Source organism: Mchenga conophoros, linkage group LG14 (assembly GCF_057382185.1).
Source record: "Mchenga conophoros isolate Kocher_MC1m ecotype Shallow Benthic linkage group LG14, M_conophoros_male_GT1.1, whole genome shotgun sequence".
NCBI classification, from domain to species: Eukaryota; Metazoa; Chordata; class Actinopteri; order Cichliformes; family Cichlidae; genus Mchenga; species Mchenga conophoros.
Window position 1 is genome coordinate 29,928,634 of NC_140539.1, and position 23,993 is coordinate 29,952,626.

Genomic DNA, 23,993 nt, shown 5'->3' on the forward strand with positions numbered 1-23,993 from the left:
CGTCCCCTCCTGAGAACCCTCAATTTCTACATGTATTTAAAATTGAGTAGTGGGCACCGGCCCCAGAGGTTAGGTTGGATATACAAACTGTACTCTGGATACCGTACTCCCAAAGCCCTATACAGTGGGGCAAAAAAGTATTTAGTCAGCCACCGATTGTGCAAGTTCCCCCACTTAAAATGATGACAGAGGTCAGTAATTTGCACCAGAGGTACACTTCAACTGTGAGAGACAGAATGTGAAGAAAAAAAATCCATGAATCCACATGGTAGGATTTGTAAAGAATTTATTCGTAAATCAGGGTGGAAAATAAGTATTTGGTCAATAACAAAAATACAACTCAATACTTTGTAACATAACCGTTGTTGGCAATAACAGAGGTCAAACGTTTACTATAGGTCTTTACCAGGTTTGCACACACAGTAGCTGGTATTTTGGCCCATTCCTCCATGCAGATCTTCTCGAGAGCAGTGATGTTTTGGGGCTGTCGCCGAGCAACACGGACTTTCAACTCCCGCCACAGATTTTCTATGGGGTTGAGGTCTGGAGACTGGCTAGGCCACTCCAGGACTTTCAAATGCTTCTTACGGAGCCACTCCTTTGTTGCCCGGGCGGTGTGTTTTGGATCATTGTCATGTTGGAAGACCTAGCCTCGTTTCATCTTCAAAGTTCTCATTGATGGAAGGAGGTTTTGGCTCAAAATCTCACGATACATGGCCCCATTCATTCTGTCCTTAACACGGATCAGTCGTCCTGTCCCCTTGACAGAAAAACAGCCCCATAGCATGATGTTTCCACCCCCATGCTTCACAGTAGGTATGGTGTTCTTGGGATGCAACTCAGTATTCTTCTTCCTCCAAACACACGAGTTGAGTTTATACCAAAAAGTTCTACTTTGGTTTCATCTGACCACATGACATTCTCCCAATCCTCTGCTGTATCATCCATGTGCTCTCTGGCAAACTTCAGACGGGCCTGGACATGCACTGGCTTCAGCAGCGGAACACGTCTGGCACTGCGGGATTTGATTCCCTGCCGTTGTAGTGTGTTACTGATGGTGACCTTTGTTACTTTGGTCCCAGCTCTCTGCAGGTCATTCACCAGGTCCCCCCGTGTGGTTCTGGGATCTTTGCTCACCGTTCTCATGATCATTTTGACCCCACGGGATGAGATCTTGCGTGGAGCCCCAGATCGAGGGAGATTATCAGTGGTCTTGTATGTCTTCCATTTTCTGATGATTGCTCCCACAGTTGATTTTTTCACACCAAGCTGCTTGCCTATTGTAGATTCACTCTTCCCAGTCTGGTGCAGGTCTACAATACTTTTCCTGGTGTCCTTCGAAAGCTCTTTGGTCTTGGCCATGGCGGAGTTTGGAGTCTGACTGTTTGAGGCTGTGGACAGGTGTCTTTTATACAGATGATGAGTTCAAACAGGTGCCATTCATACAGGTAACGAGTGGGGGACAGAAAAGCTTCTTACAGAAGACGTTACAGGTCTGTGAGAGCCAGAGATTTTCCTTGTTTGAGGTGACCAAATACTTATTTTCCACCCTAATTTACGAATAAATTCTTTACAAATCCTACCATGTGGATTCATGGATTTTTTTTTCACATTCTGTCTCTCACAGTTGAAGTGTACCTCTGGTGCAAATTACTGACCTCTGTCATCATTTTAAGTGGGGGAACTTGCACAATCGGTGGCTGACTAAATACTTTTTTGCCCCACTGTATGTATGTGTGGCACCCCTGTGAGGGAATGACCACATTAATATTATTTTGTGTAAAACATCCATGTAACGGGACATTTTTCATTACTATATGTATTTATTTTCAGTTTCTTTAAAAGTCCAAGTAACAGGGATTCATTTTATGTTAGAAAGCAGTGAGGGCGGAACTTTGGTGGTTGCTCCGGGGTTTCGGGGTGCAGTAAGTGGAGTCCACCTTCCGCTGCTTCCTCAGACACGTTCTGGAGGAAAGCAGAGATGCATCGTGTCTTCCTTACTCTGCTCTTCACCTGCTTTTACAGGTCGGTAAATGGTGCTCGCACCGAAAATGTTGTTTATTGTTACCATGGTTACCCACGTAAATGTGAATGAGAGAGTCCGCCCGAGTTATTTATATGTAAACACGGGAGAAACCAGAGGGGTGTTCCGCGCAGCCGCACTGCGAGCCCGCTCGTTAGGTGGAGCGCTCGTGAAGCAGAGTCCGTGCGCTCCTATGCTCTGTGCAAACGTGTTGTAATGCTCCAATCAAATCAGTTCTGTGAGATGTGAATGTTAATAGTTATGTTAAAGTGACTGAGTAGATTAGCTAGTGTAACACAAGCACTCTGAGCAACTCTGTGTAGCTAAATATATGGATCTCATTTTTCTCCAAAAAAAAAACTCAGATAAAAAAAATCACGTAATTCTTTGTTTTTACATTAAGCAGGTCCCAATCAGCCCAAATAGCGAAGAGAAATTAAAAATGCATGCCATGAAAGAGTTTGCGTCCCAGGAGGTTAAATCTTTAAATACACAGTATGTACCTAAATTATGGTAAGATGATGTGGTAGTTCCAGCTCTAACTATAAGCTTTATAAAAATGGAGACTTTTGAGCCTAACCTTGAAAGTAGAAGGGGGGTCTCTCTCCCAAATCTAAACTGGTCCTGATTTTGCAGAAGAGGGGCCTGAGAGTTTAAGGCTTTGCCTCTCATATAACTTTTGAATATCCTAGGAGCCACAAGTAAGCCAGCAGTATATGGGAAGAGCATTGTGCTCTTTTGGGATGATGTGGTACTGTCATGGTCAGGCATGCCTTCCCAGGGTTCATCAGCTGGACTATTGTTTTTGTTGTTGTTCTCTCTCTCTCGCTCTCCCACCCCTCTCTGCCTGGGTGGAACTTGTTATGGGTTCCTGCCTTGGCCCAACACATGTGCGAGTCCTCGACTCCAGCGGTACCCAACCTTTTTTCGCATTACAGACCGGTTTATATCTGACAATATTATCAGGGACTGACCTTTAAGGTGTTGCTGATAAATAAAACCAAATAAAATCAGTACCGGTACCAAAAAAAGATTTATTCATAACACACACCCAGGGAAACCAAGTCAACGATAAAAACAATTAATAAAAAATAATGCTAAAAACTGATTAAACCTCTGAAAACCATACATTTCACACCTGAGCCTCAACTCTCGCAGCGCGGTACTAAATGACTCACGGACTGGGCCCAGGGGTTAATCTCCAGCTGATCTACTCCACTGCTGCTTATTATCTCCCTGTTCCTGCAATGAATTGGTGCTACTAGGGCTGCACGATTTTGCATAAAATGAGAATCACGATTTTTTGGCTTAGAATTGAGATCACGATTCTCTCACGATTTTCTTTTCCAATATAAATATTTATTGCACTTATTAACTGCACATCAACTTCGTAACAGTTGAGACTGAACATAAAAACAATAAATAAACATAAAAACAACAAATGTCTCACGTTTTGTTGTTGCCGCAAAATGTTGTACTGCTTGAAATTCCGTCTCCACCGTTGCTCGACACTGCGTGTATAGAGCAGGTAGTGCAACAATAGAAAAATAGTTGCGGGACGGCACTGTGTAGCGTTTGTTGAGGGTGTTGATCATTTTCCTAAATCCCTCGTTTTGCACAGTGTTGATGGGAGCCATATTTGGTCAGGTGATAAGTAATAGCCTCCGTAATTTCTTTGTGCCTGCGGGAGTTAGACGGGTATAGGGAAGCGCTGTATAAGGTTCCCGTTATTGATGTTTGGGTGGTTGACCGGGACGGATTTCCTCCTGTCACTTTCTCGTCATCCCTGACGTGCTCTCCTTTGTTTTTTCCCTGCCAATTTTAGCAGCCAGCTTCTGTATTACGTGGTACAAGGCTCCGCCCTTGTCATTTGTTGAGCAGGAAGAGTGAGCGCTTGTTTTCATGTAGATTACGTCCCGGATCAAAATGCAGTACAATCGTCATCGTCTTTTTTTTTTTCTTTTTTTTTTTTTTTTAATCGTTGTCATTTGGAAATGAGATTTCACATAAGTATGAATCGAGATCGTGATTTTCTAACGATTAATCGTGCAGCCCTAGGTGCTACTCATCGCTGGATTGTTGTACTACTCTCATCAGTGTAGTCCTGGCTCCAACTAAGCTCTTTTCTTCCATCAGTGTTGTCTTCAGTCTAACCTGTGGTTCTCTTTGCGAATAGACCTCCTGGATCCATCCCTCTTCTTCCCTGGAAGTGAACGTGAGTGAGTTTGTGAGGGACCAGCAGATCACAGTGTGTGGCTGACCTACCCTGTTTCCCTGGATTCCCTGGAGCCCCATCCGCTTGCACAGTTCCTCTCCAGATAAGCAGTTAGCTGTTTCACACATAGTCTTTCTAGATTTTTTGAGATATAGAAAGTTACCAAAAGGCAGAATGAGGAATGTCATTCAGCAAATACTTATCAAAATATTAGCCCATTTGGATTCCAAAGTATGAGTGCAGTGTTGTCTGTTAGTCAGAAAAAAAGTAAAACAGTAAGTAAAAGATTGTGATGTATGTGAACGAGAGATGGTGTAAATTGGGGTACATCAGTGTTAAGGAGTAGTGCTATACACGAGCTGTGGCGCTGTTAACGGTTAGCATCCGACCGTATTACCTGCTGCGGGAATTCTCGCAAGTCATCGCAATAACTGTTTACATTCTGCAAGCGGCAGATGCGGCAGTAGCATGCGAGACAATTCACACAGTAGTGTCCCAGCTGGAGACATCACACCCCCAAGCTTTCCTTTTCATCCTTGGGGATTTTAATCATGTTTCCTTGTCCTCAACTCTTCCTACTTTCACCCAGTATGTGGGTTGTTTTACCAGAGAAAACAAAACACCGGACTTACTGTATGCAAATATGCAAATACCAAGGGTCCATATAGATCATCACCCCTCTCCCCACTAGGTCGCTCAGACCATAACCTGGTCGATCTGGTTCCCTCATACATAAGCTGGTGTGTAAATAACCCCCCACCTCTTCAGAGGTAAAGAGGTGAGCATGGCACTGAAAGACTGCTTCCAAACTACAGACTGGGAGGTAATATGCAGCCCACTTTTCTGCTGGAGCAGAAAAGGAGGGGTTTCAGATCTGGAGACAGAGAGGAAATGAGGAGAGTCCAGAGGAGCTAACGAGAGAGATAAGGAGGGGAAAGGACAGCTACAGGAGGAGCATCTCCAGCAGAGCAACACCAGAGGTGTGTGGAGAGGACTGAACACCATCACAGTGAGCAGAGGGGGTCCAGAGCCTGAGGACCTGGATAGTCAGGTTTGGGCTAATAGATTTAACCAATGTTAGTGAAGTTGCCACCCACCTTCTTCAAATCTAACAAAAGTGGTATCAAACATTTGTGCTATGTTTGTGCTGCAAAAATTTTCGTTTGTGCCGCTTTCATTTTAAAGATATTAATAAACATTTCTAGAGGTCATCAGAGGTCAACCAGCCCCCCCGCATTGATGGAATCAAACAAAATTGATGTCAGTCAACTGTGCTATGTTTGGGTTGTGCTGCAAAGATTGTCGTTTGTGCTGCTTCTGTCTTAAAGATATCAATGAAAATGTAAAGGTCAAAAGGTCAACCAGCTCCCCCACATCACCCAAATCAAACAAAATTGATGTCAAAACCTTCAACCACTACTGCCTCCTCTGCCCATGCCAGTCACCAGGAGCCACCCACCCACACCCTATACTACAGCCTCTCCATCACATCTGACCAGGTGCGGAGTCAGTTGAGGGAGATGTAATCTAGGAAGGCCAGGGGTCTGGATGAATTCAGCTCCAGACCTCTGAGGGACTGTGCAGATCAACTTTGTGAGGTTATTACATACATCTTTAACCTGAGTCTCAGTCTGGAGAGAGTCCCCATTCTGTGGAAGACCTCCTGCGTGGTGCCAGTGCCAAAGACAATGCACCCCAAGGAGCTGAACCGCTTCAGACCTTTTGCACTGACTTCACACCTAATGAAGGCCATTGAGAGGATCATACTTCACCACCTTCGCCCACTAGTTGGAAGAGACCTAGACCCACTGTAGTTTGCCTACCAGCCGAACATCGGAGTGCATGATGCTGTCATCTACCTGCTGCTTCTCTCATCTGGAGAGTCCCAGGTGTACTGTGAGAATGATGGGGTTTTTTTTATTTCTCCGGTGCCTTCAACACCATCCAACCCTCAGTTCTAAGGGGGAAGCTGCAGGGAGCGGGAATGGACCATCAGCTGCCCTCATGGATAATAATAATAATAATAATAATAACAACAATAATAATGGAATGCATTTATATAGCGCTTTTCTAGGCACCCAAAGTGCTTTACAATTCCATTATTCATTCATTTTCACATTCACACACTGGTGGAGGCAAGCTACAGTTGTAGCCACAGCTGCCCTGGGGCAGACTGACAGATGCGAGGCTGCTATATCGCGCCACTGGCCCCTCTGGCTAGCACCAGTAGGAGGTAGGGTAAAGTGTCTTGCCCAAGGACACAACGACCAGGGCAGAGAGAGCAGGAGGATCTAACCAGCAACCTTCCGGTTACAGATGAGCTTCCCAATCCCCTGAGCCACGGTCGCCCCCGATTGTTGATTACTTACCAGTTGACCCCAGTATGTGAGGCTGAGGGACTGTGTGTCTGAGGTGGTAGTCTGTAGCATGGAGGTCTCACAAGGAACAGTACTTGCACCTTTCCTCTTCACCCTTTTATCCTTATAACATGGACACTTGCCATCTCCAGAAGTTCTCAGACAACACCGCCATTGTGAGTCAGGTGTCAGTGGGAAACGAAGTGGAATACAGGGGGGTCATGAATTACTTTTTTAGCTAGTGCGAACAGAACCATCTTCGCATCAATGCCAGCAGGACGGAGCTGGTGATTGATTTCAGCAAGAAGCCACCCCCTATTACACCAGTGAACATCCAGGGTTTGGACACTGAAACAGTAGGGGAGTACAAATACCTGGGTGTTCACCTTGGTAACAAACTGGACTGGTCCACAAACAAAAATGCATTCTATCTACAAAAAGGATCTAAGTCAGGGGTCGGCAACCTTTAGTCCTTATAGTGCGGCTCCGCGTGGTTTGGGAAAATTAATTAGAAGTATTTAGTGTATTTTATTTATGTTAGTTATTTTTTTTTTTTTACTTTTAGTTCTAAATTGTAAGATTATTGTGATATTGAAATATAAAAATTTAATTCTATTTTATTATTTTTTCATCGCTCACAATAAGCGTCACATTCGCGGAAGCCGGTATACTCGCTGAAACTCCATACATTTATCGAGACTTTCAACCCCAGGTAGGCCAATTATGGATCTTCGGATCCACATTATGCCAGCAGCTGTTCTCCACCGTGAACTATGTTAAAAACAAACACCGCTCACGCATCACAGATGACAGCTTACAGTCCTGGGTAAAGATGAAAGTGACTTCGTACAGCCCTGATTTGCAGACGCTGTGCGCTTAATATGGGATATCCGCAGAGGTTCAAGAGCAGAAGTCCCATTGTAAACATACCACGGCAGACCCGACGATGTTTGCATGAACATGCTTTTCAGCATCTCTTTATTGACCGGTTTTCACACACGGTTGCTGACTCATACAGCCGGCTGAAGCTTTTCAGCTCACAGCCTGGCATACACCAACAACAGCATAGATAGCAAAGACGTTAAGGTGGCGAGGCGTGATTGCGGGTGCCGCTAAAGTGCGTCCACCTCCCCTGCAGTGGCACTGCAGACAACGCCCCTCCACACACCTTAACCTGGCAAAATACATATTTCGGCAGAATTTTGCAAATATCTATTTTTGATTTTTTTTTTAGCAGCATAGTGCTTTTTTTCCAATTATTTTTTAAAAGCCAGGTCAAGGCTCCAAAAGCCCAATGGCGATATAAGGCTCACAACAGTTTTTGTTTGCTACATGGATCATTTTAGTTCAGCTGGGTGTCTTTCCTTTTGTTATATTTCTTTACGAGTTCAAAATGTGTTAATTACATAAATAAAATGTAACTTTCTCTGTAGCACTTCATGGATTTCATAAGCAACACATCTTAGTTGTTCACGCAAAGCATAAAGGTAAAAAACTAATATATACAGTGTTATCTTCATTTTAGATGTCAAAAAGTATTTGCGGCTCCCAGTGTTTTGTTTTGCATGGAAACCAGGTCCAAATGGCTCTTTGGGTTTTAAAGGTTGCTGACCCCTGGTCTAAGTCATCTCCACCTGCGATGGCGGCTGAGATCTTTTGGGGTGAACAGGACTCTGCTAAGGAAGTTTTATGACACTGTGGTGGCATCTGCTATTTTTTATGCTGTGGTCTGCTGGAGTGGTGGAATGGCAGAGAGGGACAGGGGGGAACTTAACAAACTGGTCAAGAGGGCCAGCTCTGTCCTGGACTGTCCGCTGAAGTCCATCGAGCAGGTTGGGGAGGAGAGGATGTTGTCTAAGCTAAGATCCATCATGGACAATACCTCCCATCCCCTGCATGAACCTGTATGAGCACTGAGCAGCTCGTTCAGCAGTAGACTTTTACACCCACAGTGTAGGAAGGAGTGCTACTGCAGGTCATTCTTACCAGCAGCTGTCAGACTCTATAACACAGTTGAACTTTTTTTTTTTTTTATCTCTGTACAATTTGTATACATATTTCTGTGCATTGTTACGTGCATATATGAACTTCAGTTGCTTATGTATATAGGACCGCATTGTGTCTTCCTTCTACATTTTATATTCCCTTTAGATCTGTGTAACACCCAAATTTCTCATTCGTGAGATAATAAAGGTTGATTCTATTATATTCTAAATATTTTTTTATTGTTTAAAGAAGCTACAATCACAAGTACAACATGTTTTGTTTACAAACAAATGTTATTATCTGAGCTGCATTTTCAATTCAGTCCAGTTGTATTTATATAGTGCAAAATCACCACAAAAGACTACAATAACACAAAGCAAGCTGCCTGTTATCGAAATTTTTTTAAATAAGAACAATAGAAAGGTGAAAAGGGTCATATTATGCATCAGTTTAATATAAGACCAGCAGAGTGAACAGAATGTCTGTTTTTATCAGTAAAACTCTGACCATCCCTGGAAATCTGTGGATCATTAGAACATAATAAATCAAAAAGCTGTTGAATGTTTCTTATATAAGCCACAGAGAGCGTAGTATTTCAGTGCATTAACAAACATCTCATCCCTGAGGCCATAAATTAGAGGACTCAAACATCTTGGAGCAAGAATAAAGGTTATGTAATTAAAGTACCTCACATTGATAAATAACATAAAATCAATCTGCAGGACAGCAGCCTCTATAAATGGACACCAGAGTTGAATAAGACACAGCAGCAGCTGGAAACCATGAAGAACCACTGTACTCAGCCCCTTCCATGTCGACTTCTTATTCTCTCCTGATGCAGCTTTGGCCACTTTCATTATTTGCACATATGAGAAAACAATAGTGATGGACATAATCAGGAAAAACAGCTGACTTATAGCTGACCTAAGATGTCCCTGCCATCTGTGAAAAATGAACATTTCAACAGCACAAATTCTGCTCTGGGTATAGAAGCTGGTGATTGCTGAAGCAAAGAAAATAGAAAGAATAACAATGCAGGGAACAGAGCTCAGACCATGAATGATCAGGATGAAGTGCAGAGCTCTCTGTGTTCGGCACAGTTCTGCATGACGGAGGGGAACGCAAATGGCCACGTAACGCTCCAGGGTCATTGCTGTCAGAGTAACTGGTGTGACAAATGTGTACACAGACAAAACAATATATATAATAACACACAACCACACTTGTATGGTGAAACTAAAATAACTCAAAATGAGCAAGACATTAGTTATTAGCAAAAAAAGTGAATCAGACAACAGTGCAATGGCAAATAAGATGTAACGCATAGTTGTGTAAAAAATATCCTTCATAAAAAATGTTGTGATTAGCAAAAGGTTGATGCAAAGAAACATCGAGATAAGTAACTGGACTATTATGACCTGATTATTGATGTTGTTTATTGCCAGCTGACCACCAATTACTGAGTTATTTAATGCCATATATTTATTAGTTTTAGGCAAATAGTTTTAAATCTTCATATATGGGGAGATCTTAAGAACTTATCTACATATATGAATGCATGTCTGGTTTCTAAATTCTAAAATAAAATCTCACACAAAGTATCTTATCCAAAGTTAAAATAAATTCAAATTTAACAGCCTCACAGTAAAAATAAGTGGAATATATATTGAGTTAAACATTAACAGTGCATGTTGATATGACATGACATATATCTATAATACCTAAAGATAACAAGTCACAAGACATCAGAGAGTCATTTTACCAATGCATCCCTGCGGTAAATAGAACATGTCTGAGGTGTGTGCTGTCATAATCTGATTTTTATAGCTGAAACTATAACACAAGAGGGAATGTCACGACAGGAAGATGTCACCAAAGGAAATGCATTTGGGAAACATTTTGTACAATAGATCGATTCAAGTATACACAACTACTGCATGTAATTGGTCTCTAGATTTGTCCATCAACTCTTACCTGTCTCCTTAGAAACAATTTATTGTTTGAAATCACAATACCCCACAGCTATCATAGTCTAAACTAATAAAAGAAAGCAGCACTGCCACTATAAATATATAAAGCATTTCTTGTGCCTGTCCCAAATGTCCCAGATAACGGCAATCAGTTCTTTGAAAGAAAAAAAAAATGCTGAAAAAATGCTGCTGGCTGTTCAGTACTTGACTGGAGCTGTGTGGAGCTACACAGACCTTTTTTTTTTTCAATGAAATACAGTCACAAGATTCAGATTTCGCATGATTCCCGACTTATAAGATCAGAAGTACTGCTAGTTTGGTCGTAAGTAACAGTTCTCTGGGCTTTCTGAAGGACTTTCATTTTTTTCTTTGGATACTCAATTCCTTTTCACTCATTTTTATTCCAACACTTGTACCTGACCTACTTAACACTGACCTGTGAATCATTCAGTAATTAAAAAAAAAAAGCAAACACGTAAGTTTCTTTTGCCCAATCTTCAATCAAAGACAGTATCTCATTTAAGAATCTTTGTTGAGGTTCAGTAAAGTATGCTTATAGCACTTTCATCTTACCTCCACTTGGCACTGTGGATATCTGTCTTTGCTTACTACCCTCACACTTTTATGATGCTTTTTGCAGAGACATCATAAATCTTTGTTAACAATATAACATTCACTTCAACAAGAAAAAAAATGGAAGACTAAATATGTGAATTTTAGCATACAGAAAATTAATCTTGTTTTCAAACAGGATATAATGTCTGACCTGCATTTTGTAAAAACCTCAAAAAAGAAAGTCAAACAAAGGCAGCAAACGGAGTGAGTAAACAATATGGTTGCAGATAATATGGGTTCAAACTGGCCTACTTACTGAAAATTAAAAACAGCAGTTAGGTCACTCTGTATGGTGTCCACTGAAATAACTGGTGCTCCTAACTAAATTTATCATCTTGTTGTTTATTCAAATCATGTGCACAAAAACTGAGTCCTTTTTTCATAACATATCAATAACGCTTTACTTGCACAGCATGTACTGAGAAAAAATAGATTGCCTTTACACTAGCTGTGATGGAAATTCTTGAACAGTTTGTAAGGTTATGAAGTCATTGTTTCCAAATGCTTTTACCTTAGTTGTGATAGAAATGTTTGATGAAAATTGCACAAGTGCTAACTCCCGTGCACTTTGTTTATAGGCCACGCAGAGGAGTAGAAGATGCCACAGTAAATTCGGCTTACTTGTTAAACAAGTTTCGGTCATGAATTTTCATTTTATTAAAATAGCTGAGCTGATATGCTACAAATGGTTCACCACAAGGCAAAATGAGGAATATAGTGGAACAAATCAGAATACAAGTCCATTTGGTGCCAAAGTATCAGTGCTTTGTTGCCTGTTCGCCAGAAAATGTACAGCCAATTTCATGGCATTTGACTGATGTCACACAAAGTTCGATAAAACATTTCAAACAGAAATGAACATTGCACTATTAATCATTCTGACACAAATTCTATATGAGCAGCAGGAATTATTTTTTCGGACATTTTTTCATTGTAACAACTAAATGGGTTTTTTGTTTGTTTGTTTACAGAAGTTAGAAACCCAAGTACAATATGTTTTATTTGCACACAAATGTTGCTCAATCAAATGAAGAAAAAGGTCAGTTATTATGCACCAGTTTAATATAAGGCCAGAAAAGTGAACTGAATGTCCAGTTTTATCAGTACAACTCCGACCATCCCTATAAATGTCTTAATATGTCTATTAGATTATATTAACCAGAATGAACAAGCTGTTGAATGTTTCTTATAAGCCACAGAGAGCATAGTATTTCAGTGCATTAACAAACATCTCATCCCTGAGGCCGTAAATTAGACGACTCGCACATCTTGGAGCAAGAGTAAAAGTTATGTAATTAAAGTACTTCACATTGGCAAATAACATAAAATCAATCTGGAGGATGGCTGCCTCTATAAATGGATACCATAGCTGGATAAGACACAACAGCAGCTGGAAACCATGAAGAACCACTGTACTGAGCCCTTTCCATGTTGACCTCTTCACGGATTCAACCAACTAGATGGGCTAAAGGAACAAGTGCATTTTTTTTCAAGGTTTGAGCTAATACCTGAAAAGTGTGGTCACCCTCAGATTTAACATAATTTAACAGTTAACAGATCCTGAGCTGATGACTGCACAGGCCTGCTGCGGATCTGAGCAGGTCTGCTATGTACACAAGAGCCTGCCCATGTAAAGCTTCATATGTCATTAATAAAATATTAAAATATTTTTCTGACTTTGATGGAACCCTAGTGATAGGAAGTAAGAATAATGCCTGGCTGCTTCCCTTTGGACCAGTTGTAGATAGGCTAAAGAGGACAGAGAAAGGCATGTGAAAAATGAGATACAATAATCAACACTGAAGAAATGAATTGATTCATTTTTAATAAACAGGACTGGTGGAACTGGGTGAAAGCTAAATGCTGGTTCTTAGTTGAACCTGCCACAGTAATGACTGACCTCCTGACAGAAGCTGACAGTGTCAATCACCAGACGTTCAGCTTTGCCAGGATTGAGATTGAGAGAATATGAAGACATCCAATATAAGTAACATTTCAATATTGCCTGTTAGTCAGAAATGTAAAGTCACTTTAAGTGAATTAGACTGAGGCTACACGGAGTTAAATAAAGCAATGGACAGTGGACATGTATGGCAATAATTTATTTTCAGTACATTTTTTACCGTAACAATTAAATGTCTTTTGTTCGAAGCAGTTACAATTATGAGTACAATAAGTTTTACAATAAGTAAATAATTAAAATTTATTTTTTTACAACAACTTAACTGCTCCTAATCCACACTGTTGCCAAACTAAAATCAATTTAAGCATAAAAGGGTCAGATACTATACATCAGTTTAAGTATAAGACCAGCAGAGTGAATGGAATAGCCAGCTTTATCAGTACCACTTTCAAACACTGGAAATCTATGAGTAGCAGATTATTACATGAAGGAACCTTTTAAAAAACAAAAAACAAGCGCGTCCATGCTCACAGGTGTACACACAGGTGATCACACCCACAAACTACACCCTTTATGGCTCCTACCTCAAAGCACACTGTGTTCTGTTGATCTTATGTGCTGCACAAATTCAAATTCAAATTTTTATTTGTCACGTACACAGTCATACACAGTACGATATGTAGTGAAATGCTTGGACAACTGCTCGTGACCTAAAGAGAACAAAAAAGGAAAAGGCTATTAATAAGATAGGAAATAAATATGAAAAATTAAAAAGGGTAAATTTAACTAGGAAGGAATAAAATATAAATTAAGGTTAAAAATGAAATAACTGTACAACACAAATTAGAATGAAGGGTAAATTTAACTGGGAAGAATAAGATAAAGATAAATATATAAATTAAAGTTGAAAATAAAATAACTGTACAACAAAATACACAATACACAATATAGAACTATATAAGAATGTATGAAGAAATCTAAATATAAATAAATATATACACAATAACAGCAGCTGTACAAGTATTATTTGGTTTAACATTTAGTATTTACTGTCATATTCCCATATATCATTGTGATGTTGTTTATTCTATTACTCTTGTTCTCTTCTGCTTGCTTTCTTTTTTCTTTCTCAGCAGGTGATCCAGGTGATTGATATATGCATTTTTTTTTTCTCTGCCCGTTCTGTTGGTTTTTGTCTTTTGCCCTTCTCCCCCGTCCCTCTTCTCAGCTGTTTCTCTTTCCCTCTTTCTTTCTCCCCTTCTTTCCCCCAGTCAAGTCTGTCCCGTATTCAGTAAGTGAAAATAAAATAAACAATAAAAGGTGAATCAAATGGACCATTACGGCAAGGCTGGGATGGTCAGTTTGGTAAAGTAAATCCGTTGGGCATCTTTCTTTGCCTTTAGACAACAATTCTGATGGCAAAAGAGCCAAACGGGACAGGCAAAAAAAAAAAAAAAAAAAAAAAAAAGGAAATCTATGAGTATTTCTATTGGAATACATTAGAACATAATAAATCAAAAAGCTGTTGAATGTTTCTTATATAAGCCACAGAGAGCGTAGTATTTCAGTGCATTAACAAACATCTCATCCCTGAGGCCATAAATTAGAGGACTCAAACATCTTGGAGCAAGAATAAAGGTTATGTAATTAAAGTACCTCACATTGATAAATAACATAAAATCAATCTGCAGGACAGCAGCCTCTATAAATGGACACCAGAGCTGAAAAAGACACAGCAGCAGCTGGAAACCATGAAGAACCACTGTACTCAGCCCCTTCCATGTCGACTTCTTATTCTCTCCTGATGCAGCTTTGGCCACTTTCATTATTTGCACATATGAGAAAACAATAGTGATGGACATAATCAAGAAATAAAGCTGACTTATAGCTGACCTAAGATGATCCTGCCATCTGTGAAAAATGAACATTTCAACAGCACAAATTCTGCTCTGGGTATAGAAGCTGGTGATTGCTGAAGCAAAGAAAATAGAAAGAATAACAATGCAGGGAACAGAGCTCAGACCATGAATGATCAGGATGAAGTGCAGAGCTCTCTGTGTTCGGCACAGTTCTGCATGACGGAGGGGAACGCAAATGGCCACGTAACGCTCCAGGGTCATTGCTGTCAGAGTAACTGGTGTGACAAATGTGTACACAGACAAAACAATATATATAATAACACACAACCACACTTGTATGGTGAAACTAAAATAATTCAAAATGAGCAAGACATTGGTCATTAACAAAAAAAGCGAATCAGACGACAGTGCAATGGCAAATAAGATGTAACGCATAGTTGTGTAAAAAATATCCTTCATAAAAAATGTTGTGATTAGCAAAAGGTTGATGCAAAGAAACACAGAGATTAATACCTGGACTATGATGACCCGATTATTGATGTTGTTTATTGCCAACTGACCACCAATTACTGAGTTATTTGTTGCCATGTATTTCTAACTTTTAGGCAAATATTCTTTTGTTTTATATCTTCAAAATGTGGAGAGGCCCAAAATTCTAAGAACTTATCTACATATATTATTATATATCTGGTTAAAGATTCTAAAAACAAATTCCCCACACACACTATCTAAACCAAAGTTTAAATGATGTCAACCTAAACAGCCTCACAGCTACAAGTGTATCTATTGAGTTAAGTATTCACGGTGCTTGTTGATAATATAATGACATATATCTATAATACCCAAAGATAACAACAAGTCACAAGACATCAGAGAGTCATTTTACCAAACCATCCCTGCGGTAAGTAAAACACATCTGAGGTGTGTGCTGTCACAAGCTGATTTTTATAGCTGAAACTGTAACACAAGAGGGAATGTCACGAAAGGAAGATGTCACCAAAGGAAAAGCATTTGGGAAACATTTTGTACAACAGATCGATTCAAGTACTAAAATATAAAACTACTGCACATATCAGGTGTCCAGGTTTGACCATCAACTCTTATCTGTCAACACAAATTATTATTATTGTTTGGCAACACAACACCTCACACATAAAATTGAAGAGAACAATGCTACCTGAATGTGCAAAGCATTTCTTTTGTGTGTCCTGTGTGAATCCATTCTTCGAATAGAATTAGTCAAAAATAATTTACTTCTTAAATTGTTCAGCACCTGACTGCAGCGGCTTTTAATTAAATTTAGTCCAAATAATTTCCTCAATGAATAGTTAATTCTCTGATTTACTTAGTTTTTTTTAATTGGTTTGGTACTATTTTCACAACTAAAGTGTGCATTTTCAAATCTCTCAGTACAAAACTCACATTTGATCACATTTGTAACACCACTAGTCATTCTTTCAAATCTGATGTCATGAGTTCATTGTATTTGCACATATTTTCATTCCACTTAATCATTGTTGCAGAACATATGATCATTGTGATATATTCTGAGAACATTTGCTTTACTCACCCAAACAAAACAGTAAGATCTTTTTTCAACGTAGTACTTTTACCAATCATTTCATTCAGGAGCAAATAATACAAGGTAAGCGTTTCAAATTGTCCTCGGTGATGAATGAGTGTAACTGAACTGTAAAACTTTACACAGCAAATATTACACTTATGTTCAGGCATAACCAAAATATATATATATATATATATATATATATATATATATATATATATACACACACACATATACACATATACACACACACACACGAAAAAGGGAGAAAAAACAACAAGTCATTTACATAAGCACAATATATTTTTTATTTTATCTTTATCACTTTTATACAATTAATCAAGCCGGTCATTAACATTGGGCCATAAGTTTTCATCAACATCCCAGTGGATGTCTTCGTTGTTCAGGCACCGTGGGAAAAATCTCCTGGCAAGACGAATCCAGGCTTGACATTGCTCAGCAGTTATATCACCACAAGCTCCACACATGGCTTGAAGAAGGGAGACATGCTCATGGGGATGGCGATCATACACCTTCCACCTCCATGTAGAGAAGAATTTCTCAATTGGGTTGAGGAAAGGGGAATATGGTGTGTTTGAAACCATTCCTGAACCAGCTGTGCATGGTGGAAGCTGACATTGTCCCACACAACAACATAGACGATGTCTTCTCCCTGACAGGCCTGCTCCAGTTCATTTAAAAAAAACTATCAGGTGTTCAGTGTTGTATGACCCTAGAACTGGTCTACAGCCTACCACACCATCTTCAGATATAGCTGCACACATGAGATGTTCCCCCCACGTTGTCCAGGGACGTGGATGGTAGCCCAATAAGGTTACGTCCTCTGTGTCTAGTTTTTGCTAGATTGAAAGCGGCCTCATCAACAAAAATATACTTGTGATGATTCACAGCAGCGTCCAGCTCCATCACCCTCTGTTACAGTAATTGCATGCCAGTTTAGTGTTGTACCTGAATATATTCTGAACGCAGTTGTTTCACCTGGACATTGTTCCTCTCAAAAGGAACTTACAAATGACCAGACAACAATCAGTCAAGTTGAAAATCCATGGACATAATGAATGATTCATTGATTAAACATTAAGATCGGTTGAATTAAATGACAGAAAAATGTATTAAACTGAATAATAAGAGATGCAAATCAAAAATTTTATAGTGACAACATTATGAAAGGCAGTAACTGTGAACGAAACATTTATTTAGATGAAACACTTATTTTGTGTAGTGAAAATGATATTTTGTCATTATGTGTATTGTACTAACACAATTGAAAATATGCTGAAATGTTTGAAAAAGGTGCACTTTTGATGATCTGTTGTGATATAAGTACTAAGAGTTTTGAAAATGTACCAATTGCTTGTGAAAACTGCGCCAAACCAATAAAAAAAAACTGTAACACTAACCTATCAGTCACAAAAGTAACTAATGGAGCGTAAGATTGATAACATTGTGGAGAAGCTCACGGCTCTCCAACAGGAGATCAAGAGACCAGTGTCAGACTGCTAGAACAGCTTTGAAATTCATATGAGTTGTTTGCACTAAAGTAAAAACCACCATCATTTCATGCGGCTACCACTTTGGCGTCAGCTGTGGTCTCAAGGCTGGAGCTGAACAAAAACATCCTGATAACAGACTGTGCATAGACTGTTCTTCCTATCCTACACAAGGCCACCGGGATTGGCTGGAAGACTGTTTACTTAGTCTGGCAGGGCGAAGGACACTGTCTCAGCTAAACTCTGGACACACATACACACACATATACATACATATGCAGCTATCCTTCCCTGGATCCAACGCCTCCTGCCATGTTTACCTCCCCGCCAATGGAGACAGCGGCTCAGCTGGAAGCGCAAAATTGCAGCGTCTGCGAGCACTGTGTGCATTGGCGTCATAGAGGTCCCTTTGCTACGGTTCGGAGCCGCGGACCTGTTTTATATATGCGTGGAATAGTTTTCTATACGAGATCGCTGCGAAAAGTGCAGCCTTACCTAATCTCCACCCTACTGTTACTCATTTTATATTAAGATTTAAAAATCTAGTTGGTATTGGTATGGCGAATAGCCTTCAGTAATAGTAATAAATCACACAGCAACAGTACATTCATGTAGTTGTAAAAAGCATGATAATATATTAAGTGATCCAAAGTATTCAGAATACGTTACTCTCATTAGGTAACGTAATGGAATAGATTACAAAATACATTATGGGGCATGTATTCTGTAATCTGTAGTGGAATACATTTTGCAGTGGTTAGCACTATTGCCTCACAGCAAGAAGGTACTGTGTATTTCTATGTGGATTTTGTGTGTTCTCCCAGTGTTTGTGTGGGTTCATACTCTGGGTACCACAGTCCAAAGTCTGGCAACTTGTCCAAGGTGTACCCAGCCTCTGTTCCCCACTGGGTCCTTATCAGGGTTGCAGAGGGCTGATAAGGATAAGTGGAATGGATGAACTGAATTACAACCAGTCAATTTCAGTTAGTGGCACAGTCTGAGGAATGAATAAATGGTAAAGTGCAAGCTGCATCCAGGACAGAGACAGTTGCATTATGATGCTAGAACCCAAAGTGACTTTAGTTTTGTGAATGTCGACCCCAGCCCAGCAGTCAGACCCTGAACTTCAACATACAGGGAGTGCAGAATTATTAGGCAAATGAGTATTCTGTCCACATCATCCTCTTCATGCATGTTGTCCTACTCCAAGCTGTATAGGCTTGAAAGCCTACTACCAATTAAGCATATTAGGTGATGTGCATCTCTGTAATGAGAAGGGGTGTGGTCTAATGACATCAACACCCTATAGCAGGTGTGCATAATTATTAGGCAACTTCCTTTCCTTTGGCAAAATGGGTCAAAAGAAGGACTTGACAGGCTCAGAAAAGTCAAAAATAGTGAGATATCTTGCAGAGGGATGCAGCGGTCTCAAGGGAAGTGGGGAGCTTGGGGAGAGCAACAAAGTGGGCAGCTTTAGAAAAACGGTCGACCATGGTGAGGATGACTGTGTTACCTGATGATGGCGGAAGACCAGTGACAAAGTCAACTGCAATGTGGGACCAGGGGCGGCTTGGCGTAGGTAAGGGATGAAGTAGGCCGGCAGCGGGCTGGTTGACAGGTTTATTCCGGGCACAGGTTGGACAGGCGGCGATGAATTCTTGGACGTCCTTGGCCAGTGTAGGCCACCAGGCGAACCGCTTGATGAAGGTGACGGTGCGATGAATGCCCGGATGACAGGTGAGTTTTCCGCCGTGGGCCCATTGTAGCACTCGTGAGCGAACGGACGTGGGAACAAAGAGCAATCCCGGGGGACCAGTCCCCGGATCCGGTTCTGCCCGCTGGGCCTCCTGTATGGCAGACTCGATCTCCCACGACAGGGCTCCGATAACGCATGTGGGAGGGAGAATGGGAGCCTCACGGTTGGGGTCCTCTGAGGTAGTGAATAGACGGGAAAGGGCATCGGGTTTCACGTTCCGAGAGCCGGGCCTGTAGGTGATGGTGAAGCAGAATCTGGTAAAGAACAGAGCCCACCTGGCTTGTCGGGCATTTAGTCGTTTAGCCGACCGGATGTATTCGAGGTTCTTGTGGTCAGTCCATACCACAAAGGGTTCTGTTGCGCCCTCTAGCCAGTGGCGCCACTCCTCCAGGGCGAGTTTGATTGCCAACAGCTCCCTGTCCCCGATGTCGTAGTTCTGCTCTGCAGACGACGGGAGAAGTAAGCACAAGGGTGGAGCTTACCCTCTACAGGGAGTGCAGAATTATTAGGCAAATGAGTATTTTGTCCACATCACCCTCTTCATGCATGTTGTCTTACTCCAAGCTGTATAGGCTCGAAAGCCTACTACCAATTAAGCATATTAGGTGATGTGCAACTCTGTAATGAGAAGGGGTGTGGTCTAATGACATCAACACCCTATAGCAGGTGTGCATAATTATTAGGCAACTTCCTTTCCTTTGGCAAAATGGGTCAAAAGAAGGACTTGACAGGCTCAGAAAAGTCAAAAATAGTGAGATATCTTGCAGAGGGATGCAGCAGTCTCAAAATTGCAAAGCTTCTGAAGCGTGATCATCGAACAATCAAGCGTTTCATTCAAAATAGTCAACAGGGTCGCAAGAAGCGTGTGGAAAAACCAAGGCGCCAAATAACTGCCCATGAACTGAGAAAAGTCAAGCGTGCAGCTGCCAAGATGCCACTTGCCACCAGTTTGGCCATATTTCAGAGCTGCAACATCACTGGAGTGCCCAAAAGCACAAGGTGTGCAATACTCAGAGACATGGCCAAGGTAAGAAAGGCTGAAAGACGACCACCACTGAACAAGACACACAAGCTGAAACGTCAAGACTGGGCCAAGAAATATCTCAAGACTGGTTTTTCTAAGGTTTTATGGACTGATGAAATGAGAGTGAGTCTTGATGGGCCAGATGGATGGGCCCGTGGCTGGATTGGTAAAGGGCAGAGAGCTCCAGTCCGACACAGACGCCAGCAAGGTGGAGGTGGAGTACTGGTTTGGGCTGGTATCATCAAAGATGAGCTTGTGGGGCCTTTTCGGGTTGAGGATGGAGTCAAGCTCAACTCCCAGTCCTACTGCCAGTTTCTGGAAGACACCTTCTTCAAGCAGTGGTACAGGAAGAAGTCTGCATCCTTCAAGAAAAACATGATTTTCATGCAGGACAATGCTCCATCACACGCGTCCAAGTACTCCACAGCGTGGCTGGCAAGAAAGGGTATAAAAGAAGAAAAACTAATGACATGGCCTCCTTGTTCACCTGATCTGAACCCCATTGAGAACCTGTGGTCCATCATCAAATGTGAGATTCACAAGGAGGGAAAACAGTACACCTCTCTGAACAGTGTCTGGGAGGCTGTGGTTGCTGCTGCACGCAATGTTGATGGTGAACAGATCAAAACACTGACAGAATCCATGGATGGCAGGCTTTTGAGTGTCCTTGCAAAGAAAGGTGGCTATATTGGTCGCTGATTTGTTTTTGTTTTGTTTTTGAATGTCAGAAATGTATATTTGTGAATGTGGAGATGTTATATTGGTTTCACTGGTAAAAATAAATAATTGAAATGGGTATATATTTGTTTTTTGTTAAGTTGCCTAATAATTATGCACAGTAATAGTCACCTGCACACACAGATATCCCCCTAAAGTAGCTAAAACTAAAAACAAACCAAAAACTACTTCCAAAAACATTCAGCTTTGATATTAATGAATTTTTTGGGTTCATTGAGAACATGGTTGTTGTTCAATAATAACATTATTCCTCAAAAATACAACTTGCCTAATAATTCTGCACTCCCTGTATAACAAACTGATGAGTAGCCAGGCTGCAGCCTACACTGAAAAAAAGGCCATGTTAGATTTACTTGATTCAATAGTGGACATTGGTTGCACACAAATGTTTTGCTTTGGCAGAAACTTAAACAATTGTGTTCAATCAACACAACTTTTTCATATTCAATAAACATGCGCATTTTGTGTTCATAAAACGCGATTGAAGCATAACAATTTGATAGTTTGATCATTTGTTTTTCCCCCAATACAATAGACATTTCGCAAAGGAAAGAAAGGTAAAGAAAAATACATTTCAATATTCACCTGTTCTGATTCAGTTACATATCGAAAAGCAACTGGAAGCTACGTTCACACTGCAGGTCTTAATGCTCAATTCCGATTTTTTTGATCAAATCCGATTTTTTTGTCTGCGTGTTCACACTACAAATAAAATGCGACAGCAAAGGCGCTAGTGTGAACGCTCAAAGCGGCCCGCATGCGCAAAAGACTTCACACACAACGCGCTCTGTTTAGACCCAGAGCAAACAGTATTGTTTGACAGATGGCCCTTAATATAAAGACTTCGGACTTTACGTTTCCCAATTTTTACTTTAAGTTATTTTGTTATTTACATAATAATGTAAATAACCTAATAATGATCCTTATTGCTGTTTTAGAGAGGAGCGGTGCTTCAAAGGATAGTTGCAGATTTCTGTCAGAATCTGCAGATTATACAGTACAAATAAAATGTTCACGTTTCTCCAACGTTGTCTTCCCAACAGTTTCACTGACATCTACACGGGATGGCCAGGAAGCGTTCGCGATGTCTTATCGGGCGCTGATAATTGGCGCCTGTCTTGTGTTGGTGACGTAAAAGACGGATTTAATGCGACATGACCGTTCAAACAACAGTCGCTTTCTAAAACATCGGATATGTATCGGATTCAGTACCACATACGAAAGTGACCCAGATCGGATTTGAAAATATCGGATTTGCGCCGTTCACACTGTCATAGCATGATCGGATATGGGTCGCATAGGGTCAGAAAAATCGGATTTGATGCGCTTTCGCCTGCAGTGTGAACGTAGCCTTATTTATTCCCACCCGTTCACCATAAGTTATCAGGCAACATTTATTCAGCTTCTTTACAGATATAATCTGCAGTAATTGGTCAAATTAAATGCTTATTACACCAGTCAGCATCAGCAGCAAATTGACTGATTCATTGTTTTTAACACATTCAATTCACCTCTTTGTGAACCAGTTACATCACTTGTACTAAAAACTAAATCTGTTCTCTGGAACAAGACCTTGCTTGTTTTTGCTGCCAAAATTCACAAATGTTGTTGACAGAAGTTGGCAAAGTGCAGATCAGCTAGTTTCAAAAAACAGTTTTTTTTATCCATAACAAGAACACCCTAACAGCAAAAGAACAATACAACAGAAAATGCAAATGCTATTTATGGTATCATCATAACAATGATAAGAAAAAATAAACTGGGCCAATATGACATGTTTGTTAATATGTTAGTATTGGTTTTCTGGGGATATACATGCTAATGTGATTCTACCCCTGCTTTGTATTTGCCAGTTCTGTTATCTGGGGATCATACTTAGCACTGAAGGTCTGCCAAACAACACTCTGAAGGTAAACAGGGCATATATGATCTTTCTGTTGCAAGAAAAAATGCATACTGCATGTTAAAATATTGTTTTTGTTGGCAAATGTTTATTATATATGCACCTCTCAATGATCATTTATTATGTAAGTCTTTCACAAACATCAGCTCTGGCAGTTTGTTTCATTTCAGCAATGGCATTTAAATGAGTTCACTTTTACAATAACATGTTATTGAACCATACAAAACATTGTATATGACAAGTAGTGCATAAAGATACCAGAGGCCTTGATGTTACCAAAGCTCCAATGAATAAATCACTTCTGCCGCCACAGTGAACTACAGTTATATGTTAATAGCTAAACACTGTATTCAGCATAGAACTATTAGTGTGTGTCATGATCCTCAGGTCCAAACGGGGAGACTAAATGATAGAAGATACTGTTTACTTACTTCCTTATGATTGCATTAATGCTCAGTGAGTAGCTTATTCTTTAGTGGAATCATGTGTTTAAGTGTGTTATGTGTTTAGTTAGAAAATGCTAATTGTTTTTCCTGAATAAGGGACAGAGGACATGATATCTTAGTGCA

At 40.5% G+C, this 23,993-nt stretch overlaps 1 protein-coding gene and 2 pseudogenes across 1 annotated transcript; all 3 read right to left on the reverse strand.

Annotated features, from left to right (window-relative positions):
• Positions 1–9,126: 9,126 nt before the first annotated feature.
• On the reverse strand, positions 9,127–10,059 carry LOC146560058 (odorant receptor 131-2 pseudogene; annotated as a pseudogene).
• Positions 10,060–13,305: 3,246 nt separating this feature from the next.
• LOC146560059 (odorant receptor 131-2-like) lies at positions 13,306–15,641 on the reverse strand. The gene has a single exon (XM_085244973.1). The coding sequence runs from the start codon at positions 15,514–15,516 to the stop codon at positions 14,584–14,586; it is 933 nt and encodes a 310-aa protein (XP_085101099.1). The 5' UTR covers positions 15,517–15,641; the 3' UTR covers positions 13,306–14,583.
• Positions 15,642–23,944: 8,303 nt separating this feature from the next.
• Positions 23,945–23,993, reverse strand: part of LOC146560060 (odorant receptor 131-2 pseudogene) — a 921-nt pseudogene continuing 872 nt past the window's right edge.

What these genes read in the sequence shown, in the direction of transcription:
- LOC146560059 (XM_085244973.1), bottom strand. Translation starts at nt 15,516, where the DNA reads ATGGCAACAAATAACTCAGTAATTGGTGGTCAGTTGGCAATAAACAAC.